Source organism: Candida dubliniensis, chromosome 3 (assembly GCF_000026945.1).
Source record: "Candida dubliniensis CD36 chromosome 3, complete sequence".
NCBI classification, from domain to species: Eukaryota; Fungi; Ascomycota; class Pichiomycetes; order Serinales; family Debaryomycetaceae; genus Candida; species Candida dubliniensis.
Window position 1 is genome coordinate 1,155,341 of NC_012862.1, and position 22,404 is coordinate 1,177,744.

Here is a 22,404-nt window from a genome sequence, read left to right on the forward strand (position 1 = left end):
TGTTTGGAATTGTGATAGTAATTGTATCTCATCTCAGATAATCTGTAAGTTTTTTTTTTTTTTTTTTAAGAAAACAATTTCAACCTCATCTGAGGAAGATGAAGCGAGAACCAGAACCAGAACCAGAACCAGAAAAAAAAAAAAAAAAAAAAAATGAATTCAAATTTAAAGTCGCAAAATTTTGAAATGTCGTCAAATGTTAATAAAGTTGGACATTATGTGTCAAGAAGTTTTACTAGTAGTTTCGTAAATTGATAAATATTCAAGCCTTTGTGAGAGCGTCTTAAGAATGATCGATTAAAATTATAAATAAATAAATAAATAAATAAATAATAATAAAAAAAAAGAAGCTCTTTAGAAAGGTTTTATTCTGCAAACAGGAAAAGGAAAAAAAAACTCGACTTTCAAATTTGATCGTTGCACAGACTGTGTTTGCCACTCAAATAGATGTACTTTTTGCCGTAAATAGTGTCTATACAGCCTACAAGTACCAGAATTCAAATAATACTTCAGTTGTAATTAGTAACAGCAGCCACTCTATTATTTCTAAATAATTTCAGCACATGTAATACCACATTTACATTTATTACCATTATTCCGCGGCATATATGTATTATTCAATCAAACCCAAAACCACAATCAAACCAAAACCAATAAAAACCTTCAAGAAAATAATAATTTATTGCATATGTTGAGTGTAATAATCTTTCTCAGTTCTAGAATTGAATCATAACGATTTCTTTCCCGAGGTGTTTAGTGTAATATGTACTTGTTTAGTAATAACATTAGGTGCACTGGTTCTTGCGTGCTTGCATGTGCTTATTAAACCTAAACCTAAACCTGAAAGTGAATCGTGATAATTACACCACTTTTTTTTTTTTATTCAGTTATCCAAATACCAGAAGAAGAAAACTGCAAAAAAAAAAATTGTGAAATAGCCAAGGCATTGATTGATTGATTGATGTGTCTTGCGTGAATACGTAGTATCCCGTAGTTACTATTGCAGAAGGCTTGCAGATACATCCTAAAAAAAAAAAAAAAAAAAAAAAAAAATAAAGAAGATAACGACGACGCCTGAGTATTATTATTATTATTCCTGATTTTACAGGTTGTTCAAATATAGTAATGAAAGGTAAGCACGCCTGAACTTATTACAGTAAGGTTTTTTTGTACCACCCATGGCCAAGTTGTTAATAAATGGGGGAAATAATAGTCCTAAAAAAAAGAAGAAAAAGAAAAAGAAAAAGAAAAACGGGAATTTGGTTTGTATCAGAATGAATGAATGAAACCAAACGGGTTTACAATTGATAATCCATAAATGCAAATTTAATGATGTCATCCATGAAAGGGGAAAAAAAAAAAAAAAAAATGTGTCAATTTTGTTGTTGTTGTTGTTGTTGTTGTTGTTACTAGTCGTGCTTAAGAGTAAAAAAAACAATTATAATTCAATATTATTATTATTATTATTATTATTACATGTTCTATTAATAGGATAAGATAGGATAGGAATTGTTGGGATTTTCACAGATTAAAAGGAAAGAAGTATAGAAGGTTAATCAAGAAGGAAAGAAAGATATAGGGGTGGGGTGGGGGGGAATTACTATAAAAAAAAAAAAAAAGAAAGATGAAACAACGCAAAATTAGAATAAATTTAACTGCGCAAAAAAAAAGCGCAAGCAAACTTCCAATATTGTGTTGACAACAGAGGAATAATTTTACAATCCAAACAAACAAACAAACAAACAAATAACAAACAAATAACTAACAAATAATTCAAATTTCAATGTAAGATTTCTTTAATTCTAAAGAATCTCATCAACAACAATACTAGCATTTCCGAATATTTGAATTATTGGAAACTAAATATGATTGTTATGAAACAAAAAAAATTAGGAATTTCCCATGTGGTGCATATAAGTACTCTAATAACAAAACTACTACTACTACTACTACTACTACTACTACTTTAGTTGTTTCACGGCAAACTAAAAAACCCACTTTTAAGGAAACAAAAAAAAAAAACAATAATAATAATAATAATAATAATAATTTGAAATTAGAATAAAACTAAACAAGGTCACATAATTCGTTTAATGTTGACGAATTTAGGCAAATGAATTTAAATCTTGGCATCTGAATTTATTAATCTATTACCTGAACTCCTGAACTCCTGTTTAAATATAATAGTCAAAATGTTAACATAAGTAAATGTTGATAGCGTGTGTGAGTGAGTGAGTGTGTGAGTGAGTGTGTGTGTTTTTTTTTTTTTTTTGCAACCGTACAATAAAAAATAATCAGCATTATCCAATAAAACAACAACAATAACAACAAAGCTGCAAACTCTTTGTGTATTGATTCTTTTGACTTGGCTTAATTTTTTGGCGAGAGAATAAAATCGTCGATCACGTCAATAATTGGGGATATCTCCAATAATTATAATAATAATATATTAACTCTTTAAGCGTTACTATTATTATTATTATTATTATTATTATTATTCTTCATCTGTAGGCCTTTTTTTTTTTTTTTTTTTTTTTTTTTTTAACATTTTTGCCAGAATTAGATAATACAGAAACTAAATTTTATTAGACTTAAAAACTTGTATGTATATGCATGATTTCGCCTTGTATGAAAAAACAATAGAAGAAGTACACAAAATCAAGTTATAGACATCAGAAGAAGAAGCAGAAGCAGAAGTAGAAGCTGAAGAAGCAGAAGAAGCAGAAGAAGAAGAAGAGCTTATATATGTAGAAGTTTTTTTTTTTTTTTTTTTTCTTTGTGTGTACTAGAGTAAAAAATCAACCACCATATTATATCAATATTTTTATACTTAATATTGGGCTAATTGGTAAATTATTGTTAATTACAATCTTTCGATAGGATAGATAGACAAACAAACAAACAAATAGACTCTTTTTTTTTTTTTTTTTGACTTTGATTATTACAATTTCTAAAATAAAAAAAAAAAAATTTTTAGAATCGATTTAAACGAATTGTCATTTTTGGAAGAATTAAGAAGCCAAAACGCCAAAACGAAACAAAAATTAGATTCATTGAAAATCTTTTTTTTTTTTATTTTTTTTTTGATTATACACGCACAGGGGGGAGGTATTGAGTCCATTTCTATCCACCTCCCCCCTCCCCTCCCCTCCCCCTCCCCCACCCCCCGCCCGCCCCCTTAAAATGATTTAAATAATCTTTTGTATTTCCATTTTCCATTTTCCATTTTCCATTTTCCATTTCCTTGTCTTATTCTTTTGTACATTAATGTAATTGAAGCACTGTATTGGCAAAAAAGATTTACTACATTTTCCCCAGTAATGTATTGTTCACAGAAAAAACAAAAAAAAAAAAAACAATTTCTTGTATTAATGAATTTATAGTTATGATTTTAATTATTATTCTTCATATATATTTAAAATTTCTTTAAACTAATTTGATTCTGGGACTAAATTCCATAATGACATTAAGAGATAATCCAGTATATTATTATTCAAATGTAAATGCAAATGCAAATGCAAATGCAAATGGGTTTTTTTTTTTGTAGATCAAGTGTGATTTGGTTTTGGTTCCATTTCGGACTTTTTTTTAAAAAAAAAATTGTAACAACTTCTGTTAAATATACAATAATATTGAAATCAATTTGTCCTACGTATATATATATATATATATATATGTTTTTGTACACTTTGTAGTGATAATGCTTATTTTAAGCCTTTTGTACAGATACATATGGTTACTACCACTAATATCTAGTTTCGAATATGACACGTTGTCCTTGTGATTATGTTACATCAAAGAACCAACAATGATGATGATGATGATGAATTAAATTGAAACTATTCTTTTTATTCCACACACACAAAAAAAAAGCTAGGTTGACTTGAAGTTTAGATTTGACCAATACATGGGTTTTCCTTAGGAAATTGGTTCAAAGTTTGCAAAAAACAAAGCAAAGCAAAGCCAAACAGATTATGACTCTGTGATTATTGTATTATTCTTATTATTATTATTATTATTATTATCTTCAACCAATGAAACCAACAAATGTCATAACTCCACAATGCCACCACACACAAGCAACTTTCAAATAATAGAAAGTGGGAATAAGTTTAAAGTTTAAAGTTTCGTTAAGAACATAAATTTTAAAAATGAATTTCTTAAATCAATAACGGTTATTTTATACTTTTATTTAGTAGTTTCAAAAAAAAAAAAAAAAGGTTGACTGGGAAAAGAGTGATGGGGGGGTAAACTTAAAACTTAAATCAAGTTCTATATATCATTTTGTCTTTAAAATGATTATTATTCTTTTTCTCTTGGAAATAATTAGTTTTGTGTTTGTTTGTGTGTGTATGTGTAAGTATGTATGTATATATGTATTTATGTGAATAGACGTTTCATCTTACCAAGGTAACTACTACTTATGCTTATGGATCATACATTTGATAGTCAAAGACCCACCCAGAAAATAATGGTGAACAACAAACAGTAACAGTAACAGTAACGGTAACAGTAACAGTAGCAAACGCATTTCAGTCTATAATTGTAAATCACAATTGTTGTTGCAAAATAAAAATTACATTGTCCATTTTTTTTTTTGTTTTTTGTTTTTGTTTTCCCCCTACTCTCTTCTCCTAACAATAATAACAAATTGAGTTTTCTCTGGTTTTAGTAACACAGAATTAGAAATTTTAGATATTATTTGAATATTTGAATATTTGAATATTATTTGAATTCAAAATATTTCTCCGCTTTTTTTCCGTTATTCCCCCCCCTTCAATTTTTTAATATTATGGGTACAATTCTTAATTTAAAAGTGTACACCAGACATGGTTATCTCAAGGGCTAGTAAAAAAAAAAAAAATGCAAATTAAATTCCTTCTATTTCTATTTGAAGGAATGCATGAATTCCGTTGAAAATACCGTATATGTACCAAATGATAAATTTTTAATCAAATCTCATTTTAAGCCATATTCATGTCAAATGGGGGGAATCAACCACTAACCACTAACCACTAACCACTAACCAAAAAGCCTAATACATGTTGTTGTTTGGGGTGTTGTCTGTTCCTCTCTCTCTCTCAAAAAAAAAAAAAAACTTAGAAAGAAAGAAAGAAACTCTGATTTTTGTTTGTTCTGAATAAGAAACTTTTTTTTTTTTTTAAGTAGTACAACGTAAGCCAAGGAATTTTAAAAATTTAGACGAAACTTTATATATTCCAATAGTCTATAGCCTATTGGAAATCATTGTAAGCGTAAAAGTGAGCGAAAATTAATTTGAAGGAAATAAGGCCATTTTAACAACAACAACAACAACAACGACAAGGACGACGACAAGGACGACATTTTTATTCTTTTCTGATACCAACAACAACAAAAAAAAAAAAACTTGTACTTGTGTGTATTAATAATAAAGTATTAGTGATGGCTGACAAAACAATACAATACAAAACAAAACAAATTAGTAAACGATGATCTTAATGAAACTTTAAATTTATATTCCCATGTTCAAGTTTTTTAAACTATTAGGATAATAAAGATACCAACAACAAAAAAAGTTTTTTTGGGATGACAATGATGTTACCATCCATCCTGGCATCCATCCATCCATCCATCCATCCCATGTTTATGTAACAGTAGTTATAGTAAGTAAATTTCAAGTATAATAACCTATACAATATTTAGTTCTTACCAAACAAATAAATTAGAGTTACAAAAAGAAAAACTTGTTCTTGTTCTTGTTCTTCTTGTTCTTCAAGGGACGATAAAAACAAAAATGGTCTTTTCAACAACAACATTTTAATAGTCAGTTTGTGTCTTTTAAAAAAAAAAAGAAAAAAAAAAAGCAAGCTCCCATGTTACAGGATTCTTTTACCTATCGTTAAAAAAAAAAAAAAAGTATAAACCAGAAAATTTCAGACGAGTTGGATTCGCCACATTGTTATAGTTGTTCCTGCTCCTGTTCCTGTTCATGTTCATGTTCCTGCTCCTGTTGTTGTTGTTGTATTTGTTGTTGTCTTAGTCGAGTCGAGTCCATTTTTTCTTCTCGCCTAAAATGAATAAGACGAATTGTTCTATTGTTTGTGCCTGAAAAAAAAAAAAAAAAAAAAAAATTTGAAACAATAGATTAAGCCCCCCTCCCACCCACCTCCCCCAATTTCAAATAAAAAAAAAAAGAAAACAAAGTGTTATATAACTTCAATCGAGCAAACGTATGTTTTATAGTTTATATTAGTTACACTTAGTAAATGTAGTACTACTAGTACTTGAAATTTCATAAAAAAAAAATTTAGTTCTTAAAAGAAGGAATTAAATTAATCATGGACGGGGAGAGGGGGAGGGGGGGGCGGAAGAAAGAACTAATTATTATTATTACTATTACTATTATTATTATGGTTTCGTAAATGCACATTGGTCCCGCTAAAGTTTTTAATCATCTGCAAGTTTGCTTTCGTCACTAATACTCTTTAGTTTTCTTGTTGATTGATTGATTGATCGATTGATTAATCGATGCGGTGGTGATGATGGAGAGTAGTAGTGGTGGTGGTTAACTATAATAATATTATGCATGCATCTCTAAAACATTCTAATCTAAAACAATCTCTAAATTTATGTAAATCATTCTGTACCCCTAAGTTAAACGTCAATGTCGTTCTGGACCTTGTCGTGGGCCTTGTCGTCATCTATACATACACATTTTATTGTCCAACAAAGACAAAGAAAAGTATTTGATTGTGATTGTTCTTTCATCGTCTCTACCTCATACCACCAGCCTTTATTATTATTATTATTATTATTATTATTATTATTATTTTTAATGATGATGATGATGATGATGATGATGTTGTTGTTGATGTTGTTGTTGTTGTCATATAGTTAATGAAAGTAATTATTATTGTTGATCATAAGTCAATGAAACAGAGAATATTAGACAATAGAGTCCTTAATAAAAAAAAAAAGAAATAAGAAAAAAGACCTTCCCACATTATTCGTTCGTTCGTTCGTTCGTTTGTTTGTTTAGTTTAGTTCAGTTCAGTTCAGTTCAGTTCTTTTTGTCTAGACTTTCGTTATGGGGTCATTCATTATTATTATTATTATTATTATCATTCAATTTTTTAGTTTGTTTTGAAATTAACCAACCAACTATCTACGTGGTCTAATTTTATTTAATTTGTAAGTTTCTACCACCTTTCTGTGTACTCAATTCTTAGTTCTTACAGATTTACAAGAAGTTTTATTTAGTTAGTTAGTAACTAACCAATTAACTAACTACAATTCAAATCTATAATATATATATATATATATTTTAGACAAGATGATCTTAGATGAAGAAGGAGATGACTCTAAATAAGATTAGAATGAATTGCTTTTTTTGGTATGATATGCAAAATTTAGTATCTAGTTTCTAGTTTCTAATTTCTAATTTTTAGTTTTTAGTACAAACGAAAGCGTTTCTTTTTTGATCAAATTGATAATCGTAGCAAACAATCTATCTATTAAAAAATTTTTTTTTTTTTTTTCTCTTTTTCTAAACTTATCAATAACATCAATAACATCAATACAATACAATTGTAATATGGGATATTATTATAAGTTCTAATATAATCTATTTTTTTTTTTTGTAAATTGAAATTTCACAAAATTTCTGATTTGATTGCTCAGAATTGAAACAAAAATAAAGAACAAAAATATATATATTATTGTTGTTGTTTTTGTTGTTGTTGTTGTTGTTGTGTATCTGTTATGATAATGACAGTATCAAACCAAACATCAAACCAGGTACAATTGATGCCATTCATAAATTATAGTCATAATAATATTTCTATCGTATATGTACAAACTCTAACTTTTTGGTGAAGAAGAAGATAATTAGTGTGTGTATAAATGTATGTGTGTGTGTGTTTGTTTGTTTGTTTGTGTTACAAGATTTGAAACAAATCACAATCCAATAATAATAATAAATAAATAAATAAGGCTTAACATGGTTTTCTTGTTTCTGTTTCGGACTTCCCTTTGTGTTTAGTTCGAAATATGAAAACTATTTGGACTATACTTCCTCCTTCCCTCTTTCCCTCCCTCCCCCATTCCTCCCAACCTATTGTACCTTTCACATTAAATCCATTGGAAAACGTGTTTCTCTCAATTGAATATATATTATGTATAAAATCTTAAAAAAAAAAAACCAAAATTCAGTACATGTGTTGAATGGGTAATATGTATTTAGTAAAATAAAATCATAAAATATATATATCTCTTTTCTCTCTCTTTCTAAAGAACAGTTTTGCACAAACCACATATATAAACTGACACTCATACACGCTCATATATCGACCAAAAAAAAAAAAAACATATATATGTATATATATATATATATATGTCAGATATTCGAGATTCCAGATCCTTTTTTTTTTTTTGGAAACAATAAACAAACAGTTACAATTATTATTATTATTATTATTATTATTATTATTATTATTTTAGTATTTTAGTATTATCGTTTAAATCTCTATATGTAAGGTTCATAGAACATAAGAAAAAAAAAAAAAGGGGGGGAAGAGAAGAACTGTTTTGTTAAATGAAATAAAAAATTGATGTTACGGCTTGTTTTTGTGGTTAGATAGATAGATAGATAGATAGATTCCATTCATTATTCATCAAGAATCCTTACTACCACTACTGCTGTTGCTGTTACAAATTTCAAGATGAAATTTAGATATTTTTGAATCGAGGAGGAAAAGGAGGGACAATAAGAAAGTAAAAGATTACGAATCAAAATCAACTACGAAATTTCATCTTGAATTTTTTTTTTTTTTCATTATTATCATTATTATTAGAATGGTTTATTAGAATGGTTTATTAACATATTAATACTAGAAAGATATCATTTTTAGAAATAATCTCCACCATTTTTCTTTTTTTTTAAAAAAAAAATTTCTTGTCGCCTCTCCCTCTCCCTCCCCCGTCCCCGTCCCCGTATTTATCTACTAACTAACTAACTAATATATGGTTTTGAAAAGCTTAAGAATATCACACAATGATTACTGGGTATATATCGGTTTTGTCCGTGGTTTTTTTTTTTTTTTTTTTTTTTTTTTTCTTTATAACATTCCATATGAAATAAATTATTGTGCTTCTTCTTCTTCTTGTTGTTGTTGTTGTTGTTTTACAGTTTTACAGTTTTCTAATTCCAAATTGGCAATTCTCTTTTAACCAAGGCATAATTTTTTTTTTAGGGCTTGATTTTGCATGCAGATACTGAAGAAATGAAAATGAAATGAAATAACAACGTATCGAGAAAAGAATTTTAGCGGAAAACAATCTGCGGCAGGAAAAAAAAAAGTTTTTTCCTTTTTGTGAGAAATTTCAATTATATCCGATACATATATACTCAACAACAGGAACACAAATATCATATCTCAATCACCACACATATTTTATATATTGCTGTTGTTGTTACTGTTGTTGTTACTGTTGTTGTTGCTGCTTCCTTTTTATCTTTATTGGTATTATATACTATTCTTGTTTTAGTGTAAAAAATATAACACAATACTGTGGCTGTTATCATTCCTTATTACTAGCCTGTTTTCATTTGTAACAATAACAGGTACAAAAAAAAAATGAAAAACAGTCACAAAAGAAGAACATCGCTAAACGTGGTGGTAGTGATGGTGGTGGTGATGGTGGTGGTGGCACCATGTTATATTAATCTTTCTTGAACAGTATTGTTTTTTGTTTCTCCTTTAATGATAACAACAAAGTGGGAGAAGAAGAAGAACAAGAGGAAGGAAGGAAGAGGAAGGAGAGGAGGAGGAGGAGTAGTAAATCAAGAACAACTTTTTTTTTTTTGTTTAAATAAAGAACATCATGGTTCAACTTTCTTGTAAAATAGATTATATACCTTTGTTTTTTTTTTTTTTTTTTTTTTGCCCCTTTTACGGAATCAATTACTTAATTAGCAACAACAGTTACAGTAACAACAATTTGTTTTTTTTGGGGAAGAAGAATTGTTAGATTGGTTTATTAATGTGTTATCTCGAAACCAGTACCCGCCTCCCCTCCCCCCTTCCCCCTTCTTCGGGTGTTTTCACCTTTTAACGGTTATATCATCATCATCATCATCATCCAACGAAAGAATTCAAGAATTCAAGAAATCAAGAATTTAAATAGAGTTGGTTCTTAACATACTAATTATTATTATTATTTGGAAACCTGAACTAAAAAAAAAAAAAAAAAGAAGAAAAGAAGAAGAAGTAGAGGAAGAATTTGGTGCTCTTAACCAATTCTCTAAAAAACCTAGAACAAGCAAGCAAAGAAAAGAGAAGGAAAGAAAAGGAAAGGAAAAAGAATAATAATGATGATAATGTTAATGCAAGTTGATTCATACAGTTCAATCATTCATTTTTTTTTTTTTTTTTGTAGACTTTTTCTAAATAAACTTTTTTGCCCTAACCAACCAAAGAAAGAAATAAATACTTCTTGATGATGGTAATAGTTGCCAAAAAAACAAAAAGAAAATTACACAACAAAAGAAAAACAAAAAGAAAAATACAATATTGAGGTAGTAGTAATGGAATAACCTCCCGACATTTCGACTAAATCGTAACAATAATAACCACAATAGCAACAGCAGTAGCAACGGCAGCAGCAGTAGTAGCAGTAGCAGCAAGTGGTTGATAAGAGTTATAGTGTTCAAGAAACAAAAATAGAAAAAGTTTTGCAAAAATTAAATCAAAATTTGATATATTAATAAAATTAGCCTTATCCTGTAGTTACCACCACTACCACCACCACCATCACTACCATCATCACCATCATAAGTACAAGATAAATTAGCCAGATCTACATTTCCGATAATTTTAAGCCATGATACAGATACTTTGAATTGACAAAACAAAAAAAAAACCAAAAAAAAAAAAAAAACAAAAACAAAAAGAAATTAAACTTGAATAATGAAATTTTTTATAATCTTTAGAATTGTTAGATTTTGTAAAACAAATACCATTAGTTGGTGGTAATGGTGGTGGTGGTGGTAGCAAGAAACACAGAACCACCACCAGCAACAACAACAACAATACAGAAGAAAAAAAAAAAAAAGGAAGGGGCGAGGGGCGGGGGGGGGAGGGATGATAACAACATTTTCAAGAAATTTTATGATGGTGTTGATGATGGAAACAATGTTGTTCATCTATATAGATGTTTCTTTTTCTTTTAATAGAGGAGAAACATGAGCAGGAGCAGGAGGATCAAGTAAGGTATCAATTACCGATTATTACTAAAACAAGATATTTTCATCTGGTTATTCTTTTTTTTTTTGTATTGTATTGTTTGTTACAATTGTTCCATTTTTTTTAGTGAACAATTGGATTAGCATGGGTGGCACGTGATGATGAACAATTCTATTCTATTTTATTCTATTTTATTTATTTATTTGGTGAGTGAGTGAGTGATTTGGTGGAGGCGATTTAGTGCGTAATTTTACGTTTTACTGAGATTGACAAGGCATTATATAACCATATGCAACTTGGAGCCTCTTTATTAATTAAAACTCAACCTTAAAGAAGAAGAAGCATTGACAATAAGGATAAAGATAACAGCGCATCCGGAAAGGAAAGGAAAGCAAAAAAAATAATAAAAATAATGTACAATCCGGTTATCGGATATCCTTAGTAATGTCATGTAAAGTAGTAATAGTCGTCGTTGTCGTCGTCACCCAGCCACCCACCCACCCATACATGTACTTACATTAACAGATTTCTGTTTTAAGGATTCGGCTATTTTGAAAGGAAAGGAAAGAAAGGAAAAGGAAAAAAAAAAAAAGGAGTTTTCAGTTTCTAACAATGTATATATAAGTATAATAAGTAAATAATACAAAAGGAAGAAAAAAACATCCGAGAGGAGATAATAATAATAATAATAATAAGAATAATCATTATTCAGGTGGCACATATTATGCAAGAATATTAATAACACCGATGCATGAATGAAACTCTTTTTTTTTATTTCCTTTAAAAAAATGTCGTCAACTCTACCACATTATTATTATCATTATTATTATTGATTGTTGTTGATTGTTGTTGATTGTTTCGTTAAGGGCTGAGCAGTAGTAGTAATAGTAATAGTAATAGTAATAAAATCTTAACTAAAAGGACCACAAAAAAACAAAAAAAAGGGCAAAACAAGAGAAAATGTCTAAACAAGATGAGATGAGACAGACAGACGGGACGGGACAGACGTATATAGGTAGCACCACTAATTTAGATTTCACTTATTGTGTATTGTGTATTGTGTATTGTTTATTAAATAAATAAATAAATCTAAAATTCCAAAAAAAAAAAAAGCAAAGAAAAGCAAAGGTACATGAATAAATGTATGATTAGAGATTAGACACTTAAAAGTAATTTGACTTAAAACTAAAAAAAATCTAAAAATGGATTGTACAGAGAATTACATGTAGTACTAATATATAAACCATTTAACGCAAAAGCAAAAAATAAAAAATGCTAACCCACATACATACATACATACATACATACATGTGTACTTTATCTACATACAATATATACATATACATATACATATGCATACATACTAAATACAGATTAGCTCTCATTTCAAGTTTCCCTTTTTTTTTTTTTTTTCGAATACGGTGTCTTATTTGTATATATATATATATATAGATATATATAGATATCAGATTTTTTATCCACAGTCATGGTTTTGTGTCAAGATAAGATATTTTGTTACGGTTTTTTTTTTTCCCCCAATTTCATTCTTCATTCTAAATTTTTTTTGGCAATACTTGGTTTTTAAAAAAATGTACTTTCAAAGGAAAGTATTATTATTATTATTATGATTATTATTATTTGGTTTATAATGATCTCTTGATTTCCGATTTCTCTAAAAAAAACAAAAAAAAAAAAGAGAGAGAGAGAAAACGCATGGCATATGTATGTAAGTCTATTATTCTTTTCTTTTAGGGTTTTGTTATAATATTATTTTTAAAATCTGTAAGACTTATCCTTCCTTCCTTCTTATGATTTGAATTTGAATTTGAATTTGAATTTGAATTTTTTAAAAATTTTAGTCTTAGTCTTAGTGTTAGTCTTAGTGTTAGTCTTATTTGAAATGAAAAAAGAAAAAAAAAAAAAATTTCTTTTCAAATTCATTTTTTGGGGAGTTTTTTGTTTAGTTTATTAAAGACAGAGATACAAAACCATATTATATATATATGTATATATGTATAGATTGTTTGTATTTGATGTAAGAGGGTTGTTGTTGTTCTTGTTGTTCTTGTGTATTTAAAAAAAAAAAAAATTAAAACAATTATCATTATCATTATCATTACCGTTATTATATATAAACTCGATTAAATTCCATAAATTCTCTGGTGCCCCCTTTTTTTTTTTTTTTTTTTTTTCGGTTCCTACTTTCTTGTCTTCTTGTCTTCTTGTTCCGTTTCGGTTCCCCTTTCATTATTATTATTATTATTATCTATTATCTATTATCTGATATACATATATATATATATATATATTTACTGTCACCAATTCTTTTTTTTTTTTTTTTTCATCTCAATTCATTAAATCAACCTACTTTATCTACATTCTCATATCACACATATCACTTTACTTTACTTTACTTTACTTTACTTTATTTATCAGTTTATAATTTCAATTGTGAACTGACTTTGCAATCATTATAATAATTGGATTTTGGATTTTGCAATTTACTACCAAAATAGAATTCTACACCACCATCACCACCACCACTACCACCACTACCACCACATTACTTGACTCATAACATCATGACACAATTACCTTCAGTGTCAGAATTGATCAATTATACTGGATCAATAAATTTAGGTTCATCAATTACTAGAATCCCACCAATAACAACAACAACAACAACAATAACCAACACTACTAGTGCTACTACTGCTACTACTCCAAAAAGTGAACATTTAAATTCACCTGATTCACCAAGTGTTACATCATCATCTTCCTACAAATTTTCACAATCAAGTCCTTATGGAAGTAAACATAATTCAACATCTTCACAATCTAGTAATGGAGATTATTTTCAACAACAACCACAACAACAACCACAACAACAACAACAAAAACAATCACAACCATCTGGAGTTTATTTATCTAGTAATACTTCACCAAGATCAAGTATTGTTCAAACAATGTCATCAGTACCAACACCAAGATCAACAGGTTCTATACAACAAACATTCATTCAACCACCACAAGTACAACCACCACCACCACCATCACAACAACAAGTACAACCACCATCACAGCCAAATTACATTCATTTCAATAATTTTGTATCACCACCTATATATACAACTAATTATCTACCACAGTACTACTACCATCAACCATCAGAATCAATCTCACAATTTCAACAACAACAACAACAACAACAACAACAAGAACAACAACAACTTCATCATCCTCATCCTCATCCTCATCCTCATCATCATCATCCACCACCACCAGAAAATATTCAATATATTTATCACAACAATCACAATCACAATCACAATTTCATTCCTAACGTTCATCCATTTTATACATCACCACAATTTTACTTACAAGAAATCGTTCAATCAGAAGAAGCAAATAAAGCTCTTTTTAATAAACGTCGAATAATTAAAAGACGTACACGTACTGGTTGTCTTACTTGTAGAAAAAGACGTATAAAATGTGATGAAAGGAAACCATATTGTGAAAATTGTGAAAGAAGTAAAAAAATATGTCTTGGATATCAAGATTTACTGAAATTACCATCAAGGAAAAAAAATCGTGATGATATTAATAATAATAATAATAATAATAATAATAATAATTTAAATTTATCAAATGAAAAACAACAACAACCACCACCACAACAAGAACAACAAGAACGACAACAAGTTAATTCTATTTGTAATTCTTCAAGAAATCTTGAAATGATGATTCCTCAAACTTTTAAAAATCTGATCAATAATAATAATAATAATAATATGCTTCCTCCACCAATCATCAATTGTTATAACAGTACTAATAGAGTTAGTACTACTACTACTACTGCAACAACAGCAAATTCAAGTATTGGTGGTTCTGGTGTAGGTGGTGGTTCTGTTATTAATAGAGTTTCAGTAGCTGATTTACTTAAATAAAAAATATTAGTAATTTAAAATGTATATATATCTATATATATATATAAATCCAAATATATAATATTCATATATTGATTAATTTTGATGTTTAAATGATGATAATAAGAATGTTCGTTTTTTTTTTTTTTTTTTTTTTTTTTTGCGAGAGAAAATTAATGCCAAGTTTTAGAGTTTATTTTTTACTACTACTACTATTACTACTATTACTACTACTGCTGGTGTTGCTGCTGTCCTCCTCCTTTTTTTTTTTTTTTTTTCTCAGTTGCCGGTGCGGTGGGGGTGGGGGTGGGTGATCTTCTCCATTCATTCATTCATTCATTCCGACGACGACGACGACGACATGAAAAATTAAATAAAATAATAATATTTGTAAATTCATTATAATAATCTCCCATAAAGATCGAATGATTAATATAATGAAATTGCCCCTTTTTTTTTTATTTTTATTTGTTTTTTTTGAGATATCTTGATGAATTTTGTCAATCCACAATTAAGAATAGTGATAATATTTTTGGTCCAAATAATTTAACAATCAATCAATTGAAACAAAACCAAAAACCAAAAAACAGTCAACAATCAACAATCAACAATAATGTTAGGAAGGAGGGGAGGCGAGGGGGAGGGAGGGAGGATAATTCTATTATCGTGTTTATTTTGTATCGCCACCATTATCAAAAGTTTGACATTATCCTGCATAATCCATCAACAATGATGAAACAGAGTTTAGCTTAGCTTTAGCTTAAGTTGAGTTTGTTGTTGAGTTTGTTGTTGTTGTTTTTGTTGTATCGATTAAAAATAAATCACAAGCGAAACCGAAACCGAAACAAGTCAAATCAAGTCAAATCAAATCAAATTAAATTAAAAAAAATAATAATAATAATATCACACAAACAGACCAACAAACAAAGAAACAAAAAAAAGACTTCAGCCATTACTCTTAATAATGGGTCCAGAATTAAATATAATATAATATGGTGAGAGAACACATACACATACACACACAAAAAGATCAAAACAAAACAAAATAAGGCATTAAATCATTTGGAATTGAGAGTTAGAGACTTAGAGAGAAATGAAGAGTAAGAAGAGGAAAAAGAAGAGAAACTAAAGTATCAACAACAACAACAACAAGTACTTATATAAAGCTTGCATTTTCTTTTTTTTTTTTTTTTTTTTTGGATTTCTCCAATATAAGAATATAAGAGAATTCATCACAAAAGTTAAAGTTGAAGTTAAATTTTATTATTAAAGATCAGTTTCATAATAAAGAATCTAGATGTAGATATGGATTATATGATGAAGAAAAGGATTAATAGTTGATTTTTTTATTTTTGCAATTTCCCAAATAATAATAAGAAGAAGAATAAGACTTATCAAACAAAGAAACAATTAACGAGAAGAAGTAATTTAAAGAAAATCTTAATTCAATTCAATTCAATTCAATTCAATTTAATTCAATTCATAAAGTCTAAAAAAAAATTGAAAATTAAAGTCTTTTGTTGATGGGTTTACTAAATTAAATTGAATTTTTGATCAATTATTATTATTAATAATCAGAGGAGAGAGGCTAGAATGATGGGATTTGACTAATCAGCTATTGTTAGGAGAAAAATAAAATAAAAATAATAATAATAAAAAAGATCCCAAGTTTAGCTTTTTTTTTGGTATCATCTGTCATTACAACAAAGGGGTGAGTGGGTGGGTGGATTGATGGTATTGGATCAAGTAAGGAGAGACAATGGAGGCGAATACTTATTAACAAAAAAGTAAAGTAGTAGTAGTAGTAGTAGTAATAGTTTATCAATCTCCTAGAAAGAGAGAGAAGAAGAAGAAGAAGAAGAAGAAGAAGAAGAAGAAGAAGAAGAAGAAGAAGAATATCCCTCAATTTCCAAATTCAATTCAAGAGATTATTTAAACTTTGAATCAACAATAAGGAGTTCATTGAAACTTAATTCTAATTCTCCTCATGTGGTTGGTTTTTATTTTGTTGTTTTTTTTTTTGTTAACAATTCCTTGCTTTGGATTGGTTTGGATTGGTTTGGATTGGTTTGGTTTTACAATTCAATATCTCCAAATGAAGTTCAAAATGAATTTCCACCAAATTGAAAAGATGTTATAATAATACTAATAATACTAATAATACTAATAATACTAATAATGATGATGATGATAACTCCGTGTTTTCAAGGGAATAGAAATATCAATTAACTTATTCATTCATAGACCTAAATTATAATATTACTAAGAAAAGAGTTATATTATTATGAGATAATTTCAATCCCTTATATTTCTGTTATTACTGTTATTATTTATTATTATTTATTATTTATTATTTATTATTTTCAATTTCTGAATTGTTTATTTAAAAAGGATAGTCACTTCAACAAGCAGTAGGTTAAATTGATAAAATAAATGCATACATACATCCGTCCCGTTTATTATATATATATATAATTACTATAAAGAATTATCCAATTGAATCAAAATCAAAATCAAAATCAAAATCAAATAATGTTATTTCTTTTCTTTTCTTTTCTTTTTAGGTGTAAGTTTTTACATTGTTTACCGAACTTATTTATGGTTTTACTAAACCCGTAGTACTACTATCATTATCATTATCATTATTGATGATGATGATGTTGTTGTTGTTGTTGTTAGTGTTTCTATTCTCAAAAAAAAAAGTTATTGGGTTTGTATTAAATAATATCTATAGAGATTATTCAAACCATTTCTTCTAATAATAAATTAAATTAAATTATGTATCTATCTATGTATGGTATATTTTCCCAATTCCTTTGGATTAAGTTTTTCTTTTCCCGGTTCCTCATTATATCATATTATAGAAAAAAACATATATAAACTAATATTTTACAAGATACCTTCCTCTGTTTTCTAAAAGTGAAAAAAAAAAAAAAAAAAAAAAAAATAACAAAGACAACAAGAGGAAAGAGAAAGAGATACATTATTTGAATTGAATTAAATTGAATTGAATTGAATTGAATTGTTTTTTAATTAACAATGACTTGTATTTGATTTATGTATATTTTGTTAAAAAAATGCAAAAGAATCAACAATAAAAAGGGATCAAGAAATTTTGGAAACAAAATTAAAATATTTCAATTCAATATTTCAATTCAATATTTCATTTGCTTCTGTTTTTTTTTTTTTTGGATCAAATAAAGTTTAGAATTCTTCTTCGTGTTATGAGTTTTGGTTATGGTTATGGTTGTGGTGGTGGTGGTGGTGGTGGTGGCAATACTACCCGAAAAGTTAATTTTATTTTATTTTTCTATGTTTATTTGTTTCTATCACAATAAGAGTAACTTTTTTTTTAAAAAAAAAAAATAAAAAAAAGCCTACATTTAACATATACAAAAGATATATATATATATATATAGTACTAGTAGTAGTTGTTATTTGATGACGAAAGTAATAGTTTAAAAAAGAGAAAACTTTTGTTAATAAAGTTTTAGAATTAAAATTTAGCCATGATGATGATGATGATGATGATAATGATGATAGGTTTTACCTTCTCTGTCTCTCTCTCCTCTTCCTCTCTCCTCTTTCTGTTTTATCCCTTTAAAATCCTGAAGGGATTTTCTTTTTTTTTTTTTTTTTTTTTTTTTTGCCAACTTTACAACATTTACAACAACAGGTTTACAACAAAAGCAATAACAACCGTGTCATGAATTTCAAATTTCATTTAGGATAAAAATTGGTTTGGTTTTACGTTTAAAACACTTTACATTTAACATTTTACATTTTACATTTTTGTTTTTGAAGCACTTTTATGGATCCGATTCAGGCGAATATGTATGCTGCCTTGTAATAAAAAAAAAAAAAAGCAACCAACCAACCAACCAAGAAAACTAATATATGCCTCCTGTTATTTGAGGTGTAGTGTAGTGTAGTGTAGTGTAGTGTAGTGTAGTGTAATGTACATATATAGATTGAAAAATTAATCAGGTTCGGAATAAATCTCGGGATAATTAAAAAAAAAATCTATCATTTTCAGAATAATTGTTGAATTCAATTTTACAAACCTTTTTTTCTTTTTTTTTTTTTTTTTTTTTGTAAAACTTGGCATTAATGGAATTCATTTCCTATTTGCCCAATTTCTCTATTATATTTTATATGTGTGTGGATATACATACAATAGCAAAGTATTAGCTATTTTATCTACCTACCTACCCCCCAAAAAAAAAAAAAAAACTTGTTTAAAATCAACTCAATTTAATTTACATTCCAAACAATTCACACTAAACTACATTTAAAAATATGGTTTAGAACTTTTTATTGTTTTTTGGAATTACAAAAAACTAAAACTAAAACTAAAACTAAAACTAAAATAAAATGATTTTTGGAGTATAGGTTGTGAACAATAAGGAAAATTTGTTTTCAAACCAAGGACGAAATTTTGGGATTAGGATTGGGATTGGGGTTGGGATTGGGAGTTTAAGGTTAGGAGAATTCTCGGATTTTAATTTCCACTAACCATCCACCAACCAACCAACCAACCAACCATCACCTAATAAATAAAATCTCTTCCCACCTCGAATTTATTGCCTCCTCTTCCTCTTCCTCCTCCTCCTCGTCAACATTAACAATAAAAAAATAAAGAAATATCAAAATTGGGGGGCAATACAGAATAATTCACAGTTTAATAGTTGTGTTGTGTTGTGTTGTTTTTTAGATTCATGTTTGATTTTTTTTTTTTTTAAGTGCATTTTTTTTTTTTTTTTTTTTCACTCATTGATTTGTAATTATATCCATTGGAAAAATTTCATTGAATCTCTTTCTTTCTTTCTTTCTTTGTTTCCTTTCTTTCCTTCCTCCCTTATAATAATATTTGTAGTTGCTAAAAAAAAATAATAAAAAAAAATATTGTTGCTGTTGCTGTTTTTTTTTTTTTTTTTGTAATTCGCACCCAAAATTTTGTAACACACAACAAGAAAAATCAAAACTATTTTAGATACTTAAAAAGGAAAATTGACAATATATATAAAAAAAGGAAATTTCTAACCACGATAATTCCAATTATATTCACATACATACATATTAAAAAAAAAATATTCACAAAAAGATAACCTAACTTGCAAAAAAATTCCAGAATAATTGAAGAAGGAAGGAAGGAAAGTAGAGGAGAGGAGAGGAGAAGTCTTGGCACATAGAAGGAATAAGGGGGATTATCGGGGGAGGGGGGCAAAGAGAGGTAGGTCTTATTTTATAAGGCAACAATAAACATAGAGAATGTTAGAAATGCCCATTATTAAAAATTGCATAGCCATTATCAACAAAGCAAACACAAAAGAAAAATACTACATATATCGTTAATACTTGTTAAAAAAAAATGGTTACCAGTTTAAGTTTACACAAATGAGCTTGTTGGTTGGTTGGTTGGTTGGTAGTTGATTAGGAGGAGGAGGAGGCGGCGATGGTGGTGGTGGTGGTGGTGATCACGGAATGACAACAGAATGAGGTAGAAGTGAAAAAAAAAAAAAAAAAAACATTCAATACATTATTATTACACCCTTGTAATCTCTTTTTGTTGGTTTTAGCTGCCCTTGAAAAAAAAAAAATTGTTATTAATTAGGGACAGTTTTGCTTGCTTACTTGCTTACATGCTTGTTTGCTTGATTGTGTAGAAGTGGATCAATGCTAAAAAGCAATATTTGAACTTTCCAAATTGTGATTCTATTCAAAGAAGAAAATCTTTTTTTGCCAATCTTATAGGGAAACTACTTTTTTTTTTTTTTTTTTTGTTTAGTTCAATTCTGTACATATATAAATCGTAGTTATTATTACTATACAATAGATGTTTCATAACACTTGACTATTCAAACTCTTGTTGCCAACTAATTTAATTAATTAAGCAATTCGGATTTTTCCAATAATTGATGGGGACACGAAAATAAAGTCCAACCCAACCCAATCCAATCCAATACATTATATTTCATGCACAGAAAACAAACGCATGGAAATTCTGTTTGGTTGTCAGTTACACCATCAAGGTTTTGATTTCGTTTGAATGGCAAAATTGGGCTTAGAAAATAACTCCTTGTTAATATTGATAAATAAAAATGGGATGATACTAACTAACCAAAAAAAAAAAAAAGTAAAAGAAAAAGGAAGCAGAAACTTTTTGATTGAAAAAAATGATTTCCATTGTCAGGACCCAATTTCAATAAAAATCGATATTTATAAAGTGGAAAGAAAAATATGACCTATATAGTGATTATAAAGATATTAGGATCTTTTACACCCATCTTAAGAAAACCTAAACTGGGAAGTTGGTTGTTTCCTGTTGGCTTCCGATACCAAAGTTTTTTTTTTTTTTTTATTTCTTTCTTTCTTTTTCCAAACAGCAAAAATGTCGCCCTAATTATAGTAGACCCAAGAGTGAGCGAGCGGGGGCCAGACAAGGGCGCAAATGGGAAGGGGGACAGAAGAAATTATGGTACGTAGTAGATACAAATGTCGTCGATGTGTGGGCCTCCTGTCCTTCTCCTTCTCCTTTCCTTTCCTCTCCTATTTTTTTTTTTTTTTTTTTTTTGGGGTTTCTGTCTTTATCGGAGATCAAAATTCAACACAACAGATGAAATTTCCATAAAAAAAAGCCAAAACACCTTTTTTTTCATTCTCCTTCCTTTAAATTGCCAAGTGTTCAATATTTAAATAAAGATCATACTTATAATTATAAATCAACTATATAAAGAAGTTATTTGGTTCAACTTCCATTTTGTCCCCCTCCCCCCTCCCCCCTTTTCTTCCAATCATTATCAGATTATTAAAGTTTGAGATTTTTCTAAGATTGGTTTAATTATATTTATCCTCCTCAATCTTGTCAAATACTTTTTTTCTTTCTGTCCTTGGAAAAACTCTCTCTTTATCTTAGAAATAAGAAATAAGAAATAAGCAGAAAAATTTTTTTTCTATTATTTTATTTTATTGTTTATTGTCATTTCTTTTTTTTTTTTTTTTTCAAATCCATATCGTGTGCGACCCCCCTCCACCCATACACACTCAACTTTTAAAAACTCCTTTGGTGATAAACATTGATAATAATCACTCTTCGTTTCAAGTCCTTTTACAATAATACAACCTTTAGTCCTTATTTCTCCTTGGCATTCCCTAACTTCCCTCACTTCCTTCACTTCCCCCGTTTCATACTCCCTTTGTTTCTGTTTCTGTTTCTGTTTAGATTTAGATATATAAATAACCCATAATCAATC

General features: G+C 28.1%; 1 protein-coding gene across 1 annotated transcript; it reads left to right on the forward strand. All coding sequences in view use genetic code 12, as the record gives it.

The window, feature by feature from the left end:
* Positions 1–13,807: 13,807 nt before the first annotated feature.
* Positions 13,808–15,172, forward strand: CD36_85150 (fungal zinc cluster transcription factor, putative; the record flags this gene model as incomplete). Its single annotated transcript, XM_002419378.1, has 1 exon — positions 13,808–15,172. One exon carries the CDS (start codon positions 13,808–13,810, stop codon positions 15,170–15,172), a length of 1,365 nt encoding a protein of 454 aa, XP_002419423.1.
* Positions 15,173–22,404: the final 7,232 nt, after the last annotated feature.